At 46.9% G+C, this 25,177-nt stretch overlaps 1 protein-coding gene and 1 pseudogene across 1 annotated transcript in view; one reads left to right on the top strand and one right to left on the bottom strand.

Moving 5' to 3' along the window:
* GPHA2 (glycoprotein hormone subunit alpha 2) overlaps positions 1–22,039 on the top strand; it is a 31,380-nt gene extending 9,341 nt beyond the window's left edge. The window contains exons 2-4 of the mRNA XM_069643073.1: positions 16,971–17,078; positions 19,289–19,473; positions 21,288–22,039. Coding sequence (XP_069499174.1) covers positions 16,971–17,078; positions 19,289–19,473; positions 21,288–21,389 — 395 coding nt within the window. The 3' untranslated portion in view covers positions 21,390–22,039. The remainder of the gene's footprint in view (positions 1–16,970; positions 17,079–19,288; positions 19,474–21,287) is intronic.
* On the bottom strand, positions 10,996–11,168 carry LOC138568196 (U1 spliceosomal RNA; annotated as a pseudogene).
* Positions 22,040–25,177: the final 3,138 nt, after the last annotated feature.

The following is a 25,177-nucleotide window of genomic DNA, read 5'->3' as shown; positions in this document are numbered from 1 at the left end:
TATTTAATTCACGTCACAAAGACACCTGTGATTACGATCCGGTTAGCTGCACGGTCAGGGCCTGGGGGGCATTATTTAAACGACTGAAGCTGGAAACACCATATAACTCAGAGGTCCCCTTGTGGAATTTTCCGGGCATCCCCCCTATGTCGGATGTGAGTATGCAGGAAGGCTGGGATCCACGCATGGAAATGAAGGTGGGCGATATGTTTATAGATGGTAAATTTGCAACCAGAGATGACTTTACTAGAGCAATGGGGGGTGGGCCACTCAAAATACTACAATACTACAGAGTAAGGGCCGCATTTCAGAAAAGATGGCCAATGTTCCCAGATGAACCTCCTTAACACCCCTGCACACAACTCATCACCATGAAGGCTGGGCTAGGCATTTCTAAACTATATGGGGCAGTACAGGCCCACACCCCTCGGTGAACCGGGTCAAGGACAAATGGGAGACAGACTCGCAAATACCCATCCCGGAGGACAAATGGAGTAGATATTGTTCACTCACAAAAGAGGTTTCATTAAATGCAGGATTACGTTTGATACAATTTAAACTCCTAAATAGGTTACACTACACGCCAGCTAAGATGGCAACATTTGTTGCAGAATATGGGGGGAGTGCCCCAAGTGTGGGGCCCTACATGCGGACTCCTTTCACATGTACTGGAAGTCTCCTGCTCTCCTGAGATTCTGGGGAGAGGTGGCCGAAACATTGACTGAAATTACACAGATACCCCCACAGCTAACCCCCCAAAAATACTTATTCAGAGACATTGGCAAGTGCTCGGAGAAAACCAGGAGGCTATTTAATGTCGGATGTGCTGTGGCGAAGAAATGTATCCTACAAGCCTGGAAGATGCCTGTGCCACCAAATGTGACCACTTTCCTCTGCAAACTTACATACATCAATGAATGTGAGGAACAATTTGTTTTGACTTCGCCAGGGGCAAGCCGACCAAAAGACATATGGGGCCCCTTCCGTACCTATCTGTGTGAGTTGCTCTCAGATCATGAAATGTCCATATAATGTTGAATGTAAATGTTTTCTTTGCTTGTCGGCTTGTGTTTCTTGATGGATTAAGTTGCTGTAACTGTTGAGACCAGCGTTGAACAATAAAAAGAGTTTAAAAAAAAAAAAGTTGTAATGGTTTATTGAGAGGCCACCTTCAACACAGGGAGTTCCTTCCATCCTGACTGAAGGTGTCATGCAACAAACTGTTTAATGGATTATTTTATTCAGCACTATTTCAAATTCATCTAATACCCCTGGGATTCATCCCCCCTAAGCTACCAATGAGCCAAGTACCAGGCCAGTGTACAGGAAATATATTTATGTTTATTTGAATTAGATGTTAAGAAAAACTGCACAAACTACACTCACCACCTTCTTTGTGGTACCATTAACTTCTTGTTACGCAAATCAATTATGAAAAAAACTGAAATCACAATACTTGATCTCAATTTCAAATCAAGAAAAATTAGCGCTGGTCAGAGAACACAATTTATAGATGTATTGCTGTGCAATTTCGATTTTCCTGTGCACTTAAAGGCTAGCAGTTTAGTTTTACAAATTTGGGCCAATGCGTATGGCAATTATTATTTCACCCATACTTTTACTTTAAGGTTTAGTTTGGTTTATTTATTTATAGAGCGCAACCGAGCCCTTAGGCAACTGGGCACTGAACTTACATGTTGCAAAAATTCAGACATTTATAAAGATGCACATCAGAGAGAGAATCAGTTATTTAAAATAAACACAGGGTGATTTAGCGGTTTGTTTTTCAGACCCCTCCCCTTTGGACTGGGTTGGGGAAGTCTGACAGAAAAATTAGGATGATTGAAGAATTTTGGATTCCAGACCCTCCTCCACTGAACAGCCTATGTTGGGGAAGCAGGATAGCAAACATTAGGATGATTTCAGAATTGTGGATTTTCAGCCCCCTTCCCCGACTTAAAGGCCTGTATTAGGGGAAAGTTGGATGAAAAGATTGGACAGAAGTAAGAACAAAGACACCCCTCTTCCTAAAAAGTCAGGGGTTTACAGGACAAAAAGGATTACCCAAGTAAATTATAGGCTATGGTTTTTCAGCACACACATTGGGAAGTGAGTTTTATTTTCAGTGAAATAGGCTAAGGATCTACACAGTTTTGTCTCCCACCCCACAACACATACTATAAAGCTAAAGTATTTAAAGCCAGCAGATCCCCCTCACCTTTTGGTTACAAAGGGCTCAAGTCTACTTACATTGAAAACCTCTGTTTAAAGTTCAGGACAACCAGCTGCATGTCAGGACCCACTGGAAAGATAGGGCAGTTGTCTGGTCACCCCACTCTCAAGGATAGCCACCCACTCTCCACCATAGGACCCTGTCTGCTTTTATAGAAATAGACAGCTCTACCCAGATTCACTCTCAGCAATCTCATCTGGTGTTTCCTTGCAGCTGTCAGATGGTATGTTTTAGCTGCTCTCCCCAATGGTAAATTTCAGCAGCTCTGTCCCTTTCTCATACATCCCCCCCTTATATAGCAGCCATGACACCATTAAGTTTACAATCTTGGGGGGGTACCCTGCAAGAGTTCTCGCAACTAGGATTACCCTTCTCTCTCCTCCCAACCCCGCCTCTCTCTACAAATTGGTTTAAGAGTCTGGAGCAGACATATGGCAGCTTCATTTGCAACCCCCATGTGTCCTCTTGTCATAGTTTGGCAAACATCTAGTTATGTGGCAAAACTTCATAATTTTACACACAACTGCCATAGTACATATATTTTCCGATTCAGCTAAGCATGGGGAATTACATAAAATGACAGCCAGGTCTGCAACATTTTGCATGGCCGTGTGGCAATTTTCTACCATTTTCACAAAAAGCAGGAACATGCAATGTATTCCCCATAGTCCTAATTTCACCCTCCACCCATTCACCAACTCCCAAATTTGGAACATTTTCAGATCAGCCAGAAACCTATTTTAGATGGCCATTACAGTTCACTGAGTCATAGGTGAATGCATTTTATATCACCAAAATCGCCTGGAAATTACCTAAACAAATGAGACATACATGTAATCAGAATGACCTATGGTTACTGAGAAAAAGGGGTTCCATATGATAATATCGCCGCAAAAATATCACCATACAAAAATGTCGGCATATTTTTGTGGCAATATTACCCCATGGAACCTGCGGGGGACACCCTGCAACCCCGATATATTTTAAAAGGGAGCGGCGGACACCCTCGCAACCCACCTATCCATTTACCACATAAATTATCCCCACCAAAAATATTGCCTATGGCCATTCCCGACGACCATATGTACGGCGATATTTTTGGTGGGGATAATATTACCTGATACCGAAAAAGGCCTATGTTATAATAGTCCTTTTAAATTAATAGTAAATCTTCATGTTGGATAAACGGCAACTCCCCTGCCTCCAGGCCATTTGTTTTCGCTGGGCAAGCCCATAACCAGGTTTTATTAGTCTCTTTATGTTTGAAGCTTGCTCTTTGAAGTTGGAGTTTAGCCTCAATTGTAGCCTTCATTATTGCATTCCGGGGATGCAACAGAAAGGGCCATTTGCCTCTGCAAAGAGCCCTTTCAAAGACACCAAGTCTAGAGAAAGTCTGTTTTCAACACTTCTTAGCAGCCACACTTTATTGCAGTTGTAAACAAGCTGGGGGGATGTAAACCAGGCTTTCCGTGAGGGAGTTCTATGTGCCATGTGGCCCACAGCAAGCAAATAGGGTCTTTCTTGGGCATTTTCTTTTTTTGTGGAACCAAAGTGTGCTTTTCCTTTCAAATGTTTGCTGGTATTTTTCATGCAAAACATAAAATACCTTATTTTTTGTCAACACGCACCCTGTCTTTTCCCTGACATTTTTATGTTGGCACGGGTATATTTTTCACATTTAAAATGCTTTAACTTGCAAACACACATGCAAAGCCGTTTTTGTGTCAGTGTTTAAAAATCCTGTTTTTCATGTGAAAGGGACCTTTTAATTTCTTCTTCCTTTGTGGATTAAAAAGCTGCTTTTCCTTTGGTAATGACAAGTAGGCCTTTTTCACATGGTCCTTCAATTTGGGGCTTTTGATTACACCCCACAAAGTGCTGCCTGCACGGTTTCTTATTTTATAGGGAGCAGTTAAAATAGCTTCATTTCATAAGATCCCAAGGGTTTGGCGGACAGTGCCTTTTTGACCCATTGACTGACGTAGGCCAGGCCATTGTTCCAGTATGCTCTGTGAATAATTAATTGTGAATAATAATAATTGTGAAATAATGCAGTGCCTTAGTGCCAATGCGAGCCCTGATGGGAAGCTGGTTCAAGGAAAGAAGAGCAGGTGAAACGGGGCCAGGATTAACCTAGCTGCCTTGTTTTGAATTGTCTGAAGTTGTTGGGTGAGTATTTTTGTAGGACAGCCACGTAGGAGGCTCGTGCAGTCCTCCAAGGGTGAGAAGGCAACAGACAAAGTTACTTGGGTTCTTTGGAAAATGTTCAGCAAAGGTCGAGTACGTTTGGGTATATGTAGCTGAAAATGAGACTTCCTTAGGAGTTAATGGAAATGAGATAAAACAATTTGATGATTGTCAAATGGAACCACCAGGTCCTTTGAGGTTCAAGTGTGGAAGGCCAGGCAACTGTAAGCACAGAGGGGTGGAGTTCCAAAAGTAGATTATTTCCATATTTGACACTTTGAGACAGAGGTGATTGCCAATCACCCAACCCGGGATCTGTAGAAAGCAGGCTGGGATGCAGAGAAGCTTCAGCAGAGGAACCTCTGAGATGAAAGGGATAGGCGTGTCATCCATATAGGTATGAAAGTAGGTCGTGTGTCGTCATATGAGATCTGCAAGTGGCTTGATGTATGACTTAGCGGGCCCCAGCACAGGATGGATTCTTGAGGAACTCCACATGTACCACCAGGCATGTTTCAACCATGTGGCCATCATTGGCGAGTTGAGGTGCAGCTCGGAACCCAATGCATAGCAAGCTCCGGATCCATACATGAGCATGCTTGCGCCACTTAGAGCAACATTACAATACTAAAAAGAAAATGATGGCTGGAAAGCTTTGATTTAATTACCAGTGGCAATTGGTTCAGCAGCTTTCTGTTCCACTGTTCATTAAGCCTGTTGTTCCATTCCAGAAGGGGGAAAACCATATGCAAATTGCTCTTGCACCTCCCCCCAAAAGGGGCAATCTAGCCCAAACTGCTATGCCACAACCCTTCTACACAAGACTGCAAGCAAACCCAGAGGTGTCAGACTCATGGAGCATCATCAGGGAGGCGTAGCCCGGGATGGTGCAGCAATACAAGAGCATAAGACAATATCCAGGCACAATGTATGTTATGTTATGGGTATTTGTACAGCGTGCGTACGCCTGACGGCATCATGGCCCTAGAATCGGAGGAGCGGCAGCCTCCCAGGGCTTAGAACAGTAATGTCTTTAAGGAGCGGCGAAAAACCAAATGGTCGTCTGTGGTACGCAGGGCTGAAGGAAGGTCATTCCAGGCCTTAGCAGCCAGCATGGAAAAGGCCCGGCCGCCTGATACGAGGGACACATAGCAGAAAGGCAGACTGGGAGTGCAGAGGGCGCGCCGGAACATACCGTGAAAACTTTTCCTGGATATATTCTGCTCCTAACTCGTAGAAGGCCCGGTGCACAATACACATGGACTTGCAGAGGATCCTCTTTTCAATGGGGAGCCAATGGAGCTGTCTGAGTATGCAGTATAAACAAAAGTATTGAAGGAACAATCAGAGGGAAAAACAGGAGTCTTGTAATATGGGCGAAACAAAGCAAGACGTGGTTAGGACCGGGGCCCAGATGCACAAGTTCTCACATGAGGAGGTGAACTCGAGAACAGACATCCTTCCAAGCAATCGTTGTCAAAGCCATTTGTTTAGACTTCTGCATAGTGAAAAGACTGTATTTGTTAAGGGAATGGGGCAACGGGTTGCAGAGGGAAGTCACATGGAAAAAGGGACATGGGGCAGGTTCTGGGGTAGTACAAGGAGGCAGAGCACAGAGGAGAAGGCCACAGGAGAGGGGACAGAGCGGACACATCACTGAAGGAAAAGACACCAGGGAAATGATGAAACTGTGGAAGGACAGAGAGAAGTGGCACAGGAAGAACATGCAAAGGGCAAGGGGCACAGGGTCAGAGAACTTGTGCAGAGAGAAAGATCACACGCGTGAGGGGAAGAGAGGCAAAGGGCAAAGGCAGCAGGAGCATCCAACCTCTGCCAGCCTGCTCTTTCACCAGTTCCTTTGCCTTTAGATAGCCTCTTCCCCTCCCCCGCTAACCTCTAGTCCCAGTGGACTTTGTGGGGAGAAGATAGCGCCCCTCAGCATCTGAGCAGAAGACAGTAACCAATCCAGTTATCTTTCAGACGTAGCCATTGGGCAGGGTGATTTCCACAGCAAGGCGATTTAAGGTGACCCTCTATGGGGACACCAGCAGGCTATGGGTAGCTTACAGGCATTAAACCTGAGTCTATTACCAGGGAAGATTTGCCAACATTGGAATTGGCTTGCCAAGCCATAAAACTTTGCACTGGCCCTGCCAGTGGGGTAAATGTGGGTCATCCGTGAGACATGTATGGGGGCCACCTTTCTCCATGCTCACCTTGCTTTTCTTGGCCCCTCTCCTCTAAGCCTCCGGACTTTGCTGCTCTCGGGCTCCATCGAGATCATGACTCCAGTGGCCTGATGCAGCCCCTTGCCTTCCTTCCGCAGAACAGGGCCCAGAACAGCACACTTAGTGAGCAGTGCTGATGTCAGTAGCAGTGCCCAATAGGAGAGGAGGTGAGGTTCGCGCTTCCTATGAGCCCTGGCTCACTGCCCAGCGGCCCATAGCCCAGCAGAATGCCACAGTTTAGCCCACAACCCTCAGCCTTTAAGAAGAGGGAAATTCAGTGCAGTGAATAGACAGCTGGATCCGTGCCACCCAGTTTCACCACAAGGAGTGAAAGACACTCAACCAGCAACACCGATGGCCCACTGGGGTATTGGTGGCATGACTTTGGATTGGTGTGAGCCACTCTTTGATGCCTGTCCTGGATTGCTCTCAGTGCCTACTTCCCTGGTCCAGCTCCAACAGTACAATGTCAATCTGTTAGCACAGTTCCAGGCGGGAGGGTCAGACCAAGCACAAGTCTGCTTTCTATGTCAGTGAAGGAGATCCTAACAGCCCTGTCCAAAATGTATTCGAAGAGAGAACAGACAGAAGCAACGTCTTCATTGCAAACAAGTTGAACAACACAATGCAATATAGTATTTATGTTGCGGCGGGACATAATCGCTCAAACGAGGCACAATATTTCATGCTTAGTGCTGACAACACCAACCGTGCCACAGATACGTTCCTTAATCATCCATTGGTACCAAGGCACCACTGGAGGCCAAAACCTAGTCTGACTTGAATCTTATTGCAAACTTGGATTGCCAGGGTTTCGGACTGCATCTTCCAAACATGTGTCTCCTTAAGACAGTCTGCATTACTATTGGCCAGAGCCCATCTGAAGTTTTTGAGATATAAATGGTGGTAAGGTGGGTAATATTTTCAAAGCAAGGCGCGGTTCCTTAGCTTTTGAGCAGCCATGGTCTCTCTATCAGGCACGCAGGCATCCCTGTGACTAGGGCACTTACATTGTTCAAACATGTTGGGATGAAAACACAGAGCAGTGTAGTGGCCTTAACCCCCTGAGAAGGCTGATAATAAAAGCTGATTTGGCCAAGCTACTTGTAAAGAGAGTACATACTGTGCTTGCTAGCAGAGAGCAGCTGCACCTCTTACTAAGGATTACAGAGTCGCTAGCAGTCCACTGTGGGCCCTATCTGGTTTGGATGAATACACTTCATTCAAGGAAGACTGCTTACTGCGGCTGGTCTCAGTTCAAGGACACATTAATGGGACATTGTCTCTGTCAAGCAGGGTCAGCAAATGCTGTAATGTCCCTGCTCTGAGCTTTATGGTTTTGTCTGTAAGTCTCAGCAATGTGAATTTTTGTGGTTTGTGACAGGTTTGTGACTGCCTTGAGTGGCAAACAACCATTTGGAACTATGTGATCAAATCTTTTAAAATTGAAGGAGAAGGTGGTGTTGTTCACATGTGTAGCTTGTGTCAGACTTTTCCCCAGCTCCTGGTACAAAAAAGGGGCAGATGCTACTACAGAGGGCCGTGCTCCATTTTGTATGCACGCTCCCGGAGTCTGGGTATTGCAGCTACAGAGTTTGGACAGGATTCTGTAGCTTCTTCGACTTAGCTATCCTAGCTTTGGCACATCAAGCTCCAAGCGCCGGAAGCTCCCTGCAAGTTCACACTCAGCTTCCCAGAGGAGAGAGGTTTCCTTTTCCTCCAACATGCACTTTCTATGTAGGCAAATGTAGCCCAGCTGTTGGGGATACCTGGATTTTCAATGTCGGCATGTAGGCATCAAACTCAGTAACCTCCACCAACGCTTAACCCATAAAGTAGGACGTTGCCACCAACGACAAAGCCTCCACACAAGGCAGGCTATGGTACTCACCTGCAATAAAGTAGTAGGTTTTAATCCTCGGACCTGCAGTAGCCCTGTGCTTATGGGGTGCACATCTAAAATGGTTACATTTCAGGTTTAGCGGCATCGGACATTGCCATGTTAATTAAGCAAGATCAAAACTGAATAAAAAGCTCAGAGGTGCTTCAAGGTAATCACAGCTTCAGACACTTAGTCTGACAGAAACTTCAAAAAGTGTGGTGAAGTGGTCCCACACTGAGGTGCCCATCTTTTGCTCCCTAATACCCTGGCAAACTCAGTAGCTGTTGCCAGGCAGATATCTCCCTCCCATTCCCCCTCTCTAGAAGGATCCAGTGAAACAGCTGCTCTACGCATCAAGGAGAGTAAGGAAGCCAGGAGACCATGCAACTGCATGCCACAATCACACAATGCAGGCCCCATGTTATGCAAGAATGAATATAGGCAATGACAATAGAACATAACCCAGAAGACCCACCCCTCTATCCAGCCCTTGATGCTCTCCTGGTGGGAGCCTCACCTTAGCCTCAACAGTGTTGACGGAGCCATACCTCCACATATCTACAAGGAAGCTGTCAGTCTTGATCCCGATACGCGCTGCAAGCGCATCCTGCTAACAAACAAGAGGCGCGTTCTAGTTGCTGCGGATCATGGGGTGCAATGTTCCCTCTAATTTTTTTGGGCCGTGTGCGCTAAAGAATAGTTGTGTGCGGGCTGTTTTTCAGTCATGTGCGCAACTGAGTGATGCGCTGCCAGACCGGGGGTGGTCGATGGTGGCACGGCAGCGTGGCACTGCGCCCCACCAGTGAGCAAGGGGTAGTGATCAAATTCCACAGTGTGCAAGCGAGGAATGCGAATTTGCGGCACAACAAGCTCTACTTCAAGGGACATTTGGGTGCTCTATTCTCCTCCCAAGACTTAAGCTCATCTCAAATTGTGTCCTTATCCACAGTCCTTAAACATCCTGCCCTGCCATGCCCAGCCAGTTTAAAAGGTCAGTATATCTTCTGGCGTTTCTCCAAGGACAACTTAAAATAATTCTTTTATACAAATCATTTCTATCGCTGCTGCTACTTTGGGGATGACATCATGGGCTGTAGCTAGGTGACGCATTGTACAAGTGGGCAGGTTGAGATTCAGCCCTCCCTCACCCCCCGAAATGTTGGGTTATGTTGATGACATTACCTGCCTGACATACACTACCAACCCTTCGGCAGGCAGGGCACAGACGAAAAACTGTGCTTGCCGCAGCTGCACAGTTAACAAAGGCTCTGCAAGTACTAATATAAAGGGTTTCATTGTTAACTTAGCAACCCCATCCGTATGCATACTTTTTTAGGCAATTGATGGGGTTAGTACTTGCATGTCAGGGCAGGGACTGGGAGTGATTAGAAGGGTACTAAGGGGCAGGAGACAGCTCATTGTCACACAGCACTCCTTTACTGTGTGGTTTCAGATGTGTAGGAGAGAGTTAATTGCTAGTAACATTGAAGATGCACTAGAATAGTCTCTCTCATTAGAATGTGTGAAGAAGTTAGAGGGCCCCAGTCCCCAAGTAAATTTGCTCTCTGACCTCACAATCTATGAAGTTGGCACCTGACCTCTCCCACATTTAAAGGGTTAGACCTCCTCCCCCCAACATGTTGACTTAGGTGCACCCCTGCCTCCTTGTAGATCGCTATATGCAATAACAGCAGGTCCAGATCCATATTGTCAAATAACTGTGAATGCAAGCAGACGTCCAAGGCCAAATGATAATATGTTATTGTATAGCACTTAGGCTTAAGCTCTTTTTTATAGAACAAATATGCATACAACATCACCCAACCTGTGTTGGAAATCATTTATCGATCTCAGAAGGATGAAAGGCTGAGATGGCCTTACTGGGATTCGGACCTGCAGATCACACACACATCACAGCAGCGAGCGCTCAACCCACTGGCCACTGAGTTATCATATCGGCTATAGTAAAATGAGCAATTAGTGGACTGGATACCATTAAACTGGTAACTGAGATGTAACAGCAGACCAGTTAAGTTAATCTGGGCTTAGTGCGTTTTATAAATGTCACACTCACAATAAATAAATAAACCCTGTAATGGACGCTAGGTTGCACTAGTTGCAAGTCAGCCCGCCACCAGCAGGCCAATCCTATGCGCCACCTCAGGGGGTTAATTTGGGACATCCGCACAAGTCTGGGGTTAGGCCCCTGTGCACTTGACTTGACCCCTCCAGTGAATGCTGGCCCTCTTTACTGCAGCAAAATTCAGGGGCTCTGTGCGCAACCAACCTACTCACACACGTGAGTGACTTTTTTTCTTTCACCAATGCATCAGGGCTGGACCGCTGAGCTGCTCGGGGCTGGCCCTCTTGACTACAGCAAAAGAAACTCTGCTGCAAGACCAGGGGCTCTGTGTGTAAACTAGCTGACTCGCACACTAAACGTTTTCTTTCTTTTACCAATAAATCAGGGGATAGCGCGAACGCAGTCCCCCACTACCAGAAATAATGCAGTCGAGTATCCCGCATTTGGGGCCATCGCAGGGGTCAGCAAATCCGGTATGCAATGGATGAGCCTGCCTCACCCTGTGACTCAAGATCTACCTTGGTGATCACAGATGCTCCCCTGCCAGGTAAGTATGAGTTGCGAGCAAGAGGGCAGGGGTTGGGCGGCGGGCCTGTTCTGGAAGCCCCGCTAAGCGAGGGTGAGAAAGGCAGACCCTGACCCAGACCCAGCCCTCCCGGAAGCCCTGAGCGTCTGCAGAGCTGCCTGCCCCACGTGCAGGGGGAAGCTCCGGCAGGCAGAACCCAGCAGAAGAGGCCCATTGTAGCACAGTTCATTTCTCCCATCAGGCCCTGCTCAGCCCGAGATTTGCATAAATTCGGACCTGGCCGCCAGCCAGCAGGCCCAGTCAGATAGCGAGCAGGGCTGGTCTCCCCGCTTAACAAGAGCGCCTCAGGTGGGGTGCCCCCCAGCAGGACACGGCAACGCTGTGAAGGCAAGGCCTGATCGTGCCCGATCGGTGCTCGGACGGGGCCGGTGGCAGCTGGTAGCCAGTCTCAGCCCCTCCAATCCCAAGGAGCTGGCTGGGACTTCTTAAGGTTGGAGGGCCTGGGCGTGAAAACAGAGCCCGGGCAGGGCAGGGTGGCTTCAAGAACTACTGGGGCACCTGATAGCATGGAGTGCACATTGGGGGGGGCGGGTGACATCCATGGGGAAACACACCATAGCGGTTTTTGCCAAACCCATTATACAACGAGACAAGAGTCGTCCTTACCTTGCAGCAGAGTGGCATGCTGGCTGTTGGCTGCTGACTGTGGCCTGGGTCGTCGTCGCCTCGCCTGGTGGTCCTCCTCAGTGTGGCTGTCCTGTGTGTGGGCACTGGGATGGCGGCCTCCAAGTTGTCTGGTGGTGACTGGTGACTGAGGTCCACTGGTGCACCCCAATAAATCATGCCCAGCCAGGGCCAGGGCCAGGGTGGGTCAGAGGCTCAATAACATAGTCAGTCACGTGCGTCACGCCGTGATGGACCTGGTGGCACAGAGTCTGGGCGGGCACTAATTTTCATTGGCTTGTTTTTCCGCGGCGGCCCCCCATTTCCTCATGCACAAGTGGAAGTTGTTTCAACTTTGTAAAGAAGTGCAACAACAAATTTGTTGTTACTTCCTTCAAAGTTGAAGCAACTAGTGTGCAATGCCACTGGGCCCCAGCTCAGCCCTGCAGGTAGGCTGCCCCCCCAGGGTCAGGACTCGGAGGGAGGCGGCAGGTGTTACAATTGCTTTAGTGTGTGCAATTGCTTCAGCCGCCTCCCTCCACAGATCAAAGTAACCGTTCAACTCGGCCGCCGCCGGCCCGAGCAGAGCGCGAGCCGAGCACCACACGGCACCGGCCCCCTGCAGTGGCGGCACGGCCGCCGGTGGGCCGCCCACCATTTTCAATGATGCTGCTTGCTGCACATGCATCTGCATGCATCATGAATTATGATGCATGCATGATGCAATCATCAAAGCAAGGTAACAACATCTAGTGTTAGTTACCTTGCTATGATGATGAATTGTGTGCAGACTCTGCAGAGTGCAGTCTGCAGACAGTGCCACCGGTGCCTCCTGGCTCCTGCCCTGCCCAGCCCAGCCCCAGGCTGCCCAGCCCTCAGGAGTCTGACTTGACTTCCCGGCCGCGGGCTGAAGAAAAAAATATAATCATTTCACCCCAGAAGTCTCACTTGACTTCCCGGCCGCGGGCTGGAAAAAAAACAAATACAAAATTAACAAAATGATGATTGGAGTGCGCGGCAAAATAAGCACTATGCGCGGCTCACAATCAAAAGGTGCGCGGCCGCACAGGGAACATTGATGGGGTGAGTGATCCACCACAGTATTAGTGCTTTAGGGCAGTCTCTTTTGATGGACAGTCTAGAGATGTTCCCATCTCTCACGTTCACCTCCCAAAAGCCACGTGCAGTCCTGAACCTTAATTTCCCCTCATAGCTAAACAATCTTTAAGGATGAAGGGTCAGTACAATCCAGTGACACTAAAATTGTGGAGCACCAGCTTGTGTTGCGTTATGAACAAACAAGTGACCATGTGAAAAACAAGTGTGTCACAGCTGGAGTCTGTCACTGCACAGGAAAAATGGCAAAAATCAGGAAGATGTCACAGAAGGTCACACTAGTCAAATGTGTCAGGCCTGTAGTTCTTATGATCTGTAATGCGGACATTGGGACCCCTACAGCATGAAACAACCGGATCTGTACACTTTTGCTGACAACCTTTGCTTATTCAATGACCTCCATATGGAGCCAGCCGTCTGGCAATTCTTTCTGTTACCATCTTTCTGCTCTCTTGTTTTCGGCTTGCGGTTCTCTCCATCTCTCGGCCGTCTCTTCAAGTGCAGTCCCAAGTCACCTTCCTCAGCATGCGATGATTTCAATCACATTCCGGCTTGGATATTCCGATTCTATATGTTTGCTACTCTTTCCTTCTTTTTGGACTGGTGCTCTGAGGAGAATTTGTTGTTTTGATCATGCAGTTTCACTTGCTCCTCCCTTTTCTCTGTGCCTTGCTCCCAGTAATCGAGGTTCAGGATTAACTGCTACTTTCAGCTACTTTGATCTCTCTGGCTTCTTTCGCAGCCAGTTGCTTCCTTTTTTAGTGGGCGTTGTGCCCTTCTTCTTTATGGAGGCTTCTTTCTGTTTCTTTGGAGCGGCCCAACAGGTTTTGTGCAGTCCTTTTATAGCAAGCGGTAAACAGCTTGTTTCGATCTTTCTCTGGTTAGAATTGATTTGCAACTTACTCGGTAAACCTTCTGCAGATTACATCAACTAGTAACATTGTCCATCACTGTTGCTATCTTTAACGTGATGGCATTTTTAAGTCTATGGCAAAGACCCCCTCCCAGGCCATGGATCTAATGCCGGACATGGAGGACATTTAAGTCATCTTAGATAAACATTTCCATTGCTTATTCAGAATCTCGTTAGATGTCAGGGCATTCGAGGTAGACACATCTAGGATTCAGATGACAGCAATGACACAGCCGGGACTTTACTTCACACTAATGGCGATGAGGGTGCAATGCATGTCAATGGCATGGGCATATCTATCTATATATATAAAAGAAGTCCTGACTGACTGGCTCATCAACGCCCAGCTCAAACCGTTCAACCTAGGAACATGAAATTTGGAAGGTACATTGTTTTCATGATGTAGGCAGCTATTAAGGTGGGATTTTGTGAAATTCCATCCCTAAGCGGGTGGAAAAGGGGGTGTATTTTTTAATGAAGATACCTTCATCTCAAAAACCGAGGATTTTACAGACATGAACATTGGTGTTTAGGTTCTTCTTCAAAAATAGACAAACACATGTTTTACCATTTTTTGAAAATCTACTTAAGGGAGGTGGAAAAGGAGGGTGATTTGTTTGGGAAGAATACCCATATCTCACAAACCGAAGATGTTAGAAAAGTAAATATTGACACTTTAAATCTTCATTATAAAGTAAGTTTACGTGCCAAATATCTTGCTCCTTATTCTTTCGGATGAGTCCAAATGGAGTGCAAATCTGTAAACTCAGTGGTTAAAAGTGATGACGCACTCCACTACCGTGAGTTCTTGAACACTTTAAATCCTACTGGTCTTCCAGAACACAAACTTCTTCTCAAGGTGGGAGCCTCTGTGATATTATTTTGGAACCTCAACCCATCCAAGCTCTGTAATGGCACAAGATTGCAGGTTAAATCTCTCAGCCGAAATGAGCTTGAGGCTATGGTGCTAACCGGTTCTGGCCAGGGGAGTCCGTCTTCATACAAGGAATACCTCGTATACCATCAGAATATCTGTTTGAATTCAAAAGACTTCAGTTCCCTAAAGGTAGCAGGAATTGACATAAGGGAAGACTGCTTCTCGCATGGGCAGTTTTATGTGGCCTCACCTAACTCTCTGGTAATCCTTGCACCTGAAGGGAGAACCACTAATATAGTTGACAAAGAAGTACTCAAATAGTTTTTTTTGTAGGTTGCAGATGCCAAATGAGTAATTTCATGTTTTTGTCTGTTTGTAATTACAACACAAAAAATGTCTGGACGCACATCAATGGAATAACTATTTTTGTTTTGTAGCCACTATGCCCTGATTAACATCTGCAATAAACATTACTTATTATGTTAAAACATCAACCTGTACATTTTATTTTGTAGAGTTTGAACAAACAACTCATGTGTCTTTTACAAACAATTGTATCAAATCCCAAAATCCACGTGAGCAAAGCCGCGGGCAACGGCTAGTTCTTGAATAAGAACCACAACGAGGCTTCCCCCTTTCAAGGTTCTAAGAAGTTCTAAGCCTTTCAAGGTCTTAGAAGTTAGTGCCGTATTCATGCATCACAGCAGTCGAGGTAACTCTGGCTCATGCAGTAATGCACCCCATTTGACTCCTTAGAAGCATATTTAGTATTCCCCTTGCGTGGGATAGGCAACCCTAATAACCCCACACGTCACTGGTGTTAGAGCTGGCAAAATAGTTACCATAATATCACAACGGTTCCTTGAGATGATGGGCAAGGTTTAAGTTTAGTGGATGTGTGCTGGGGTTGGAAAGGTTAAGAATCCAAAGAAACTGTCATTTACCTGACCAAGAAAAGATGTGGAAAGCTCCTTTGCTCATCAAAAGTCTCTGTTTCGATGTTATAATGATCAGCAACGTTAGTTAACATTGAGAAAGATGTCTTGGGTTGGTTTGGATTCCCACGTATGTGCTTTTTGCTAGTTACATATGCATGTGAGCACAAGAGAGACTATGAAAATGGCAGCGGTGCATGGTATAATCCGATTTAAGATGAAATAACATATGCACTCCCCCTTCAGTAGCAGCATCCAACACATTCAAAATGTAGTTTAGGCTTGATTGCTGGTTGTCTTCTGGGTGAGATTACTCTGGCATTGTACTAGGACCAGCTGCCATGCAATCTTGGATTTAATTAGTCGACTGAAGTTGACAGACTTAAAATCCAGGCCTCTTCCATGTGGTCATGCCTGGTTTGCATATGGTCTTCCCCTTCTGTAATGGCCTGGCAGGATGAAAAACAATGGTCTGAAGGTTTACCCAGAGCTGCGCCCATGGTTATGATTAATTCAAAACCTTCTAGCCATCAACCTCTGGTTTCGCTTTAGTCACCCTGAGTGGGACGGGTATGCACAGACGTGGGTCCCGAGCCTGCTGAGCCTAGAGACCCAAGCTACTCCTCACTGATGAGGCCTAACAAGGCCAAAATATGTCTGGGGATGCTTGTGGTCTCGTGCAGAAGGGATGTGACCTAGCAGTTCGGGCTGACTGCCCCTGTTGGGGTAGGACCAAGTCTGATTTGCATATGGTCTTTCTCCTTCTGTAATGGCTTGGCAGGCTGTAAAACAATGGTCTGGTGGGTTGCCCAGAGCTGTGCCCGTGGTTATGATTTATTCAAAATCTTCCAGCTATCAACTTTTGGTTTTGCTTTCATCTATGATAGCAACATAATAGGAATGGTTTTGTCCATCCTCCAGGTAGTTCAGCGTTAACAAACATCCAAGTGAACACAAAGAAAATTAGAGTGCTTACGAGCAGTCTTAATTACAGAACTCAGTATAGGCGTAGCTGTCTGAAGCACATCACGCAGTACAGCACCTTAGTCAGTATAGGCTTAGAAGTCTCAAGCACACCACTCAGTCTAGCACATCACTCAGTATAGGATTAGCCGTCTCAAGTACAGAACTCACTCCAGGCTTAGCAGTCTCTTGAAGTCATGTTGATCTTGTCTGCAATGATTATTCAGCACTGTCGGGGCAGACACAGGCAGCAAAGGAGGTGGATTTGTGTAAATAAGGCGGTGTTGACGGGCGCTAATAGAAAGGTTATAAATAGTTCTTACACCTGGGATATTTCTAAAGGAAGTCTTGTTTTATTCCACAGCCTACACCATGTCCTCTGTTTATGCTGTGTTCCTTGGACTGGTTCTGGCCTTGATGGTTTCTGAAACCTGGACCTACGAAGCCATTGGACCCGGCTGCCATCTGCATCGTAAGTCTTCTTAAGTCTGATGTTTTGGCTGTGATAATATGGTTTTAAAGTGTGGTCAAAATGAAAGGATAGGTATGAGGAGAACAGAATAAAGAGGCCTGCTGAACAGAGGTAGGCAGCAGCATGTCTATGGGTGATTTGATTGGTAGCACACCAGAAGCATCTCCCACGAGATGATTGGCGTGTGACTGCACATCCCATTGCATGGTGTACAGGAATGAGCTCTGCAGCGTGTGGCTCTCGAGAGCTGGTCTTATTGGGCCAGTAACATCACCCAGTGGGGATATTTTATACTTCTTCAAATAGCTGGCCACCTGGAGGTCACTGCATTAGAGCAACTTGACACGGCAACCGTGTGGGCAAGGACATTCTCGCCCTTCCGGAAAAAAGACATTGCGAGAGGCAGCCTGCGTTCTTGACTGACAAACACTTGTCCCAGAAGCCGTTGTGGTTGGGGTCCCTCGGCCAGTGCTAGTCTGAGGTTCGCCTCTTATTCACTGCGTCAGATGCATCCGGAGTCGCTTCGTCTGAGAAGCATTACCATCCGGCAGAATTGTGGTGGCCTGTGGTAGACCAGTGGGTGTCACCACCCGGCTTGTATTCTTGGATCTGTGTATTTACTGACGTGTTTTCGAGTAACTTCGGCTGAGAAGCATTACCATCCGGCAGAATGTGGTGGCCTGTGTTAGACCAGTGGGTGTCACCACCCAGCTTGTATTCATGGATCTGTGTATCTACTGACATGTTTTTGAGTAGCTTCGGCTGAGAAGCATTACCATCCGGCAGAATGTGGTGGCCTGTGGTAGACCAGTGGGTGTCACCACCCGGCTTGTATTCATGGATCTGTGTATTTACTGACGTGTTTTCGAGTAACTTCGGCTGAGAAGCATTACCATCCGGCAGAATGTGGTGGCCTGTGTTAGACCAGTGGGTGTCACCACCCAGCTTGTATTCATGGATCTGTGTATTTACTGACGTGTTTTCTGATCTCATGCAAACAAGGACTGCTTCAGAGGGCAGGGATTGCACGATTGGTGAAGCAGGTCAGCCAGTAGAGGACTGGATGTGGAGGGGGGTATAAGAAAGGAAGGGGGTGGAAAAGATGATAGGGAACTTTCCGCTAGTTGAACAGGTGGAAGTGCATTCCATAGTTTCGGGGGAGTGGAGGGGGGGCTTGAACTGTAAGCTTTGCTCACCTGATCTCAGTTGGATGAAATTGAGGACTTTGGGAAGCTGAGAGGCTGAGGGTTGAATGTTCCCCAGAGGAGCTGCCTTTCCTGGTGCGGTCTGTATAAATGAAGGGCCTTTGCTCTGGGTCGCTTAATCCCACAAGGGCAGTGGCCACTAACATGACTGAAATCTCTTATTGTACAAAGGGGCTGCCATGTTGAAAAAGGAAGGCTGCGGGCAGCTTGGGTACAGAAACTAAGCTACTCTCTTATCAAAGTGCACTCTCTAGTTTAAGGCTAAGTCACAGGTGCTGGCCACAAGCTCTGAGGCATGTAGGATAGCGTTTTGCTTTTCACCCAAAGCATGTGGTTGCCTGAAGAATTTGAATTTCCAGCTCTGATCAATGGCATTTTACAGAAGCAAAGAAAAAAAAGAAAAACCTCCAACTGTGCCCAATGTATGTTTCCTAAGAATGTTTTCTAAACAAGAATACGGTTTGGGCTGTGTGCCCACTAGGTTTCCTTTATCATGTCGTGCTGCCATTTTGAATCTCGAGACATGCCCTAAATGGAGCCTGCCATTAGCAATGCACCTTCTGGTTGTGATTTGTTCCGGCCTGACATGGCAGCTCCCTTGACATAAAACGACAGCTATCTTGGCTATGAATGCATCTTCTAAAGAAGAATTTGATTTGAGTGGCACGCACAGTATATCTCATCGGTTTATACAAACATGGCAGACATGTTGGATTTGAATGAACCTTCTAAAGAAAGACTTCATTTGAGCTGTCCATCTCGGCATTTATTTTCTTTCTGCATAACGTGGGGGGGAGAGGGAGGCGGTGGGGCTCGAGTAAATGTATCTCCATGATGTATCTGCCTAAATGCAGCGTATTCTCTACCCATGTAAGGTGTGGGAGAAGCACTTTGCAAATGTCTCATTGGACTCGAGTGTGGGCATTGCGCAGGTGCTGGAGGTAATACTATCCCTTGTTAGCCAACACGTGCTTATGTACCTTTTCCTCCTTCCTTCCTTTTCAGCCTTCAATGTGACGATAAAAAGCGACCGGAAGGGCACGTGCCGTGGCACCCAGGTAGTCCATGCTTGCGTGGGATACTGCGAGTCCAGCGCCTTCCCCTCCAAGTACTCTGTGCTCCTGGCCAGCGGCTTCAAGCACAACATCACCTCCGTGTCCCAGTGCTGCACCATCAGCAAAATGCAAAAGGTGAGCAACCTCGTACCCCACGTCCCCCCTTAAGAAAACTCCCTCCCCTCCATGCCAAAGAGATCCAGTGACTGGCTAGATAGAATGTGTAGCGATGCTGGGGCTCAAGACAGCCAGGAATAAGGCGCTGCTCTGCAATATAATATGGCTCAGCGTCAAAAGGTGAGCAACTTCAGCCCCTGCTTAAGAGAACTCCCCTCCCTGAGTTAGTCCGGCCAAAGAGACCCAGTGACTGGCTAGAATGTGTAGCGATTCTGGGGCTCTAGACAGGCAGGAATCAGGTGCGGCTCTGCAGTATGGCTCAGCGGAAAAAGGTGAGCAACCTCAGCTAGCACCTAAGAGTACTCTCCTCCCTGAGTTAGTCCGGCCAAAGAGACCCAATGACTGGCTAGAATGTGTAGCGATTCTGGGGCTCTAGGCAGCCAGGAATTGGGCGCTGCTCTGCAGTATGGCTCAGCAGCAAAAGGTGAGCAACCTCGGCTAGCGCGTAAGAGTACTCTCCTCCCTGAGTTAGTCCGGCCAAAGAGACCCAGTGACTGGCTAGAATGTGTAGCGATTCTGGGGCTCTAGGCAGCCAGGAATCGGGCGCTGCTGTGCAGTATGGCTGAGGTCCAGATTACATTTCAGAAATATGGTCTCTGCCACTAGAAAGCTGGGAAAGAATGTTCGTAAAATGTCTTGTCCCTAATTGTAAACTAAATCCCGCCTGTGCACGTTAATGATGATCAAATAAGAAGACGCAGTGCTTTAGGTGGGATGAGAAATCGAGGGAGGTTAGGGGGGGCAGGGGGGGTTCAGCTATAGCACGTGGCTGAAGTGGCGACCGTGGCCTAAATAGTGGTGAGTGTGCATTACCACAAAACGCCAAATATACAGAAATCCGCAGTTGATTTTCAGTGTCAGAAAATAGTTTTACCTTGTAACTTAGTCCATTGCAGCTTATCCAGCCCTTTTGGAGGAGTTGCAATCCCTTGTTATCCAGATGAATAGTGCATACGTGTGTAAAGTAAAAAAAACAACACAGGATCTTCAGATGTAATACCGTTTTTATATAACTGTATATAAAGGGTATTAACTCTGAAGAACTTGTGTTTTTAAAGACTGTTCGTCTCGTTTGCAACCTCTTTAAAAATAGACTACATTAAGTTACCAATTCAATCATTTTCTAAAACTGAAAACCAGTTGAATTGCAGCCTGCAGTAAACAAAGTATGGCCCTCGGTGGTGTGAGGGAGCCTAACACGTGACAGCAAGTGGACATTCCATCCCCCGTGTTTAAATGGCCGCCCATCACACCCTTGAGCACCCTGCTCTGTCTGAAGATGGTTGCATTTAATCAGTGCATGCTTGGGACAGGGGGAAAAACAGACAGCCCATTCCTTAGAATCAACGACTGCATGTTGCAGTATATGGAGGTGAGCGAGGGGCCAAAAACGGCAACAGGCTCTCCTAATAAATGTGAACAGGGACGAAATACCTAGACACGCGGTACATTTTAGCCACACGGTGCCGATGGATGCCTTCTTTTAACATCTTTAGATTAAATCAGTCGTGGGTTTTAAAGGGGAACCTGCCAGAGCCCAGGGCTCAAAAGTATTTTTTTTGTTACAGCCAGGGCGGTACACCAGAGAGCCCCAGCCCACTTAAAGCCGTATCCATAATAATGGTTTCTGCTAATGGGTGCCTAAATGAGTCAATAGAGGTCACTCAGTGGCATCCTGATAGCTTTAGTGTCATACTTCACCCACTCCTGCCTGCAAAATGCACATTTTCTCTGGAGAGGGCGCCATTTTCTAATTCTGATTTTCCTTTCAGATTAAAGTTCGCCTGCACTGCGCCGCTCTACGCCGCGAGGAGATTGAAATCTTCACCGCCAAATCCTGCCAGTGTGACATGTGCCGCCTCTCCAGATACTAGCTGCTCACCACAAGTGATAATACGGAAAAGAGACTGCAACCCCCCCCCCACAACCCTCGCCTTGCCTGCTATTGGCTCTCACCTTGCCCCCCCCCCTTTTTTTGCTAAGAGGGGCGTGAGCGAAAGCAAATAGACTGTCCGTTCGTTTTTAGATTATTTTATTTATAGAACTAAATATTTGGAAATGTATTTATAATCGAATATGAATTGCACTAAGTTGGACCGGTGGTTGTCGATGTAGTAACTGCGGATGCCTAACCAAGACAAATAACATCTTTCCAACTATTTTATGAATCATGCTTTGTCTCTTGGTGGCTACCACCCCAGGGAAAGTGCTGGAAGCATTCCAGCGAAGAGGAAAAATAGAAAAAGCTCCTTTCGTCGTTATTACCAGTGAGTGCCTGGCCAACGTCGAAATTAGGCCAGACAAAGAGGTCAACGTTTGTTTTTCTGGAGCTCTGTTCTGTTCCTTGACCCAGGAAATGGTCTGTCACCAAACAAAGTCTCGCGCTGAATGCAGAAACAGCCAAAGGCGAACGAACAGCTTGCTCAGGAGATATCCAAATTGGAATATATGTCTTGCAATTTACAGACTTTCTTTTGTTAGGGTGAATATTGTGAACAATGAAAAGAGAAGAGTCCAACTTCCATTACTCGCTCAAAATAGTTTTTTGCTGAATCACCTTCACAGACATGTTTCAAATTTAAAATTGTGGGCCTTCTTATGTTCCCAAAACGCTCTTTGCTTTTATGCAAATCACCAGGCTTGGTTTCCATGAAGAAATACTGGGCCTCATTAAAAGTTTGGCGGTAGCCTTGCTGGTAAAACTGGCAGGCTGCCGCCAAACTTCAGAAAATTTCCGGCGCCCATGAATGGGCAATTACCGGGTCATTACGGTCCTGCCAGACCCAGTAATTGCCCATTCGCGGGCGCCGGAATGGAATGCTCCCCATTCCCTTTGAGCCCCATGGGGCTCAATGAGGAGGTTGGATGCACCGGCACCGTTATAAACGGTGACGGTGCATCCGACATGCTGTGCTCGCGGGTGCCTTTCTGCCTGCCAGGTCAGACCTAGTGGGCAGAAAGGCACTGCAAGCACAACTCTTAGTTTTCCAGTCTGGGAACTACAGTACTGGCAAGCTTACTGGTACCGTAGTTCCCGGACCGGCAAACTTATAATGAGGCCCACCGTGTTGTGAGAAATGGCCTGCCACCCTTGTAGTGTATCTCCCTAAGCGGTATCTTATCCTTCATACCAGCGTTTCTTCCGCAGTGTGATACGTGCCACTAATACTGGGCTCAACCAAGAGCTCTTGTTCACTGGCCCGTGGCGCTGCTGTCACAGGGAATGTGGTACTAGTACCATAGCCAACCAGACTGTCTTCTAGTGTTTGTGTTTCATTGGGCGGTGGGTAATGAAATAAGAGACAGACATTTTGTCCATTGTGTTGCAATGCAGCACCAAGACTAGATCCTACTAATGAAGTTGCTTTTCATTATAACTGTGGTACCAACACATGAGCCATTACAAAACAGGACAGCGGTGAACCCTGAAATGGACTATAAACAGCAGTAAATACATGTCCACTTCGGCAGAATTGTTTCAGAGGTGGGAGAGTTTCACACTATCAATCACTGTGTTCTAAGTCATTCTCTTAATGAAGGCGCCTTCCAGTGTATTTAGGCCGGTCACCAGGGACGTCATTTATGGGTCACCAAAGGTTGCAACTGCGACCTCTGAGGTCTCCCTTGTGACCTCTAAAAAAAAACAAAAAAGAAAGTTGTTTTCTTCTTTTTTTGTAATGCAAGCGCCTGGGCTGTGGCCAGCACCATGGGGCTCTTTGCTTCTGGAGTGCATGGCTTTCTTGTTCAGGCCCCTTAAAATCAAGGAGTGCCTCAAGTTTAACACTTTCATCACTGACCCTAAATAAGAAAGAATAGGAATACCAAATATTGTGTCTTTCTGGAATTCTGTACAATAATTGCTAGACTCATTAAAGGTTTATTTCAGGCACACTTCAGGGGGTGAGTCACTGATTTAGTCTGTTCTTAAACGCCTCAACGCAGCCTTTCATCCTTCTGAGGTCGATAAATGAGTACCAACACAGGTTGGGGGATATTGGGTGTATATTATTTCTATATAAAGCGCTTAAGCGGAAGTGTTATATAATAACACATCATTATCATTTAGTCATGGACGTCTGCTTGCATTCACAGTAATTTGGTAATATGGGCCTATACACACTGATCTTAACAATTCATATGACGATCCATTCTTGTATGAAATGTGCATCACATTATGGTGATATTGTAAACATATTTTTCGTAGTGTGCAATGCTAGGTGATGCCACTTCCTGTTTTGTCAACGGGTGAAATGTCGTGTTCCATTGCTTCCAGCGATATCACTTCGGGGTGGAGTCAAATGACATCACTTCCTGTGATGTCATCAGGGGGTCAAGGGTCATGTGATGTCACTTCTGCTAGCCCTGGCATTTTGGTGAAATGACGTCCCTGCCGCTCACATTACAGACTTAACCATATTTATTGTGTCAATAGTCCTGCTCCTGAAAGCCCTGTTTTATAAGCAATCCACAAGTCCAGGAATAATCTTCACTTTTCGAACATGGCTGGGAGAGGGGGAAACAGGGGGCTGAAAATATCCTTTGTTACTTCAGAAATCACATGTAAGCCAACATCTTGATTACTCTTAATCTGCTTTTTAATCAGGATCCTGGTGTGAGCTACTTGGTCATGTGTAAACTGAAAAAGACAATAGTCATAATTTTAATTTTGACCAGGATATCAATCCCAGGGGTGCGTGCTTGGAGACCCACAGTTGCGTTGGCGGCGAGAAGGGGAGGATGGAGAGAAATGTCTTTTGTGCAAGGTATGGCCTGAGCAGGCAAGGCTCACCCAAAAGCCCACTCAGCAGTGCTGTGTGGGCATTTACAGATGTTAATGTCACTGCGGTGGGCCTAAGTAGTTTAGCTTCACGCCTCACTAGTTAGACAATCCTGGCTACGTGTCTGCCGCAGCTAACGCAATGCCCCTCATGTCTTTTCCTGCCAAGCCCTTCTTGGGAACCTTCCCAACATGAATCTTCCTCTTGCCGTTCATGGGGCCGATACCAAGACCTGCTTCAGGGTCAAGTGTGTTTTGGTCGGAAGTCTCACTTTTAGAGAAGTGGAGGAAGGCCCGCCAGGCTTTGAGATGATTCTAAAGGCCATATGTGGCATCTCTCTGAACCATTACAGCCTCATGTTTGCCTCCGGCAGTCGGTGTAGGCGGAGGAGGAGAGGACTGTGGTGTGTGTTCGGTGTTATGTTGGGATTGATATGGCTGCATTGTCCTATAGGCAATGGATCGACGCGACCTTCACAGGAAATTGGAGGCCAGGAGAGAGGCCAAAGCCATCACCGTTGGTGAGGGGACTGGGACTGGGTGGGTGGATAGGATTTTGAGTGAGCACTGAGTGAGTGACCAATGTGCAAGTGAGTGTGCTGGCTTAGCTGGGGAACATCATGCTATCGTCTCGGGAGGATAACTCAGGGGAACGTGCTCGCCCTGGAAGCAAGACTACACGGAGCAACACAGGTTTATCGCTGGGTCTGCGCTTAGAAACTTCTGGGTATTAAGTGCCTTATAAATAACCTATCATATCATATCTCTGAGTAGGGGCAGAAGAGGCACTTGGGCCTTACTGGGCTGGTGAGGATCGGAGCAGGAAGGCAGTTTTAATGGGATGAGTTACAATTACCAGCTGTCTTCTTTTGTCTAAGTTGTTGC

This window comes from Ambystoma mexicanum, chromosome 2p (assembly GCF_040938575.1).
Source record: "Ambystoma mexicanum isolate Mex_15411 chromosome 2p, UKY_AmexF1_1, whole genome shotgun sequence".
Taxonomy (NCBI): domain Eukaryota; kingdom Metazoa; phylum Chordata; class Amphibia; order Caudata; family Ambystomatidae; genus Ambystoma; species Ambystoma mexicanum.
The sequence above is the reverse complement of the archived record's forward strand: the minus strand, read 5'-3'. Positions and strand labels throughout refer to the sequence as shown.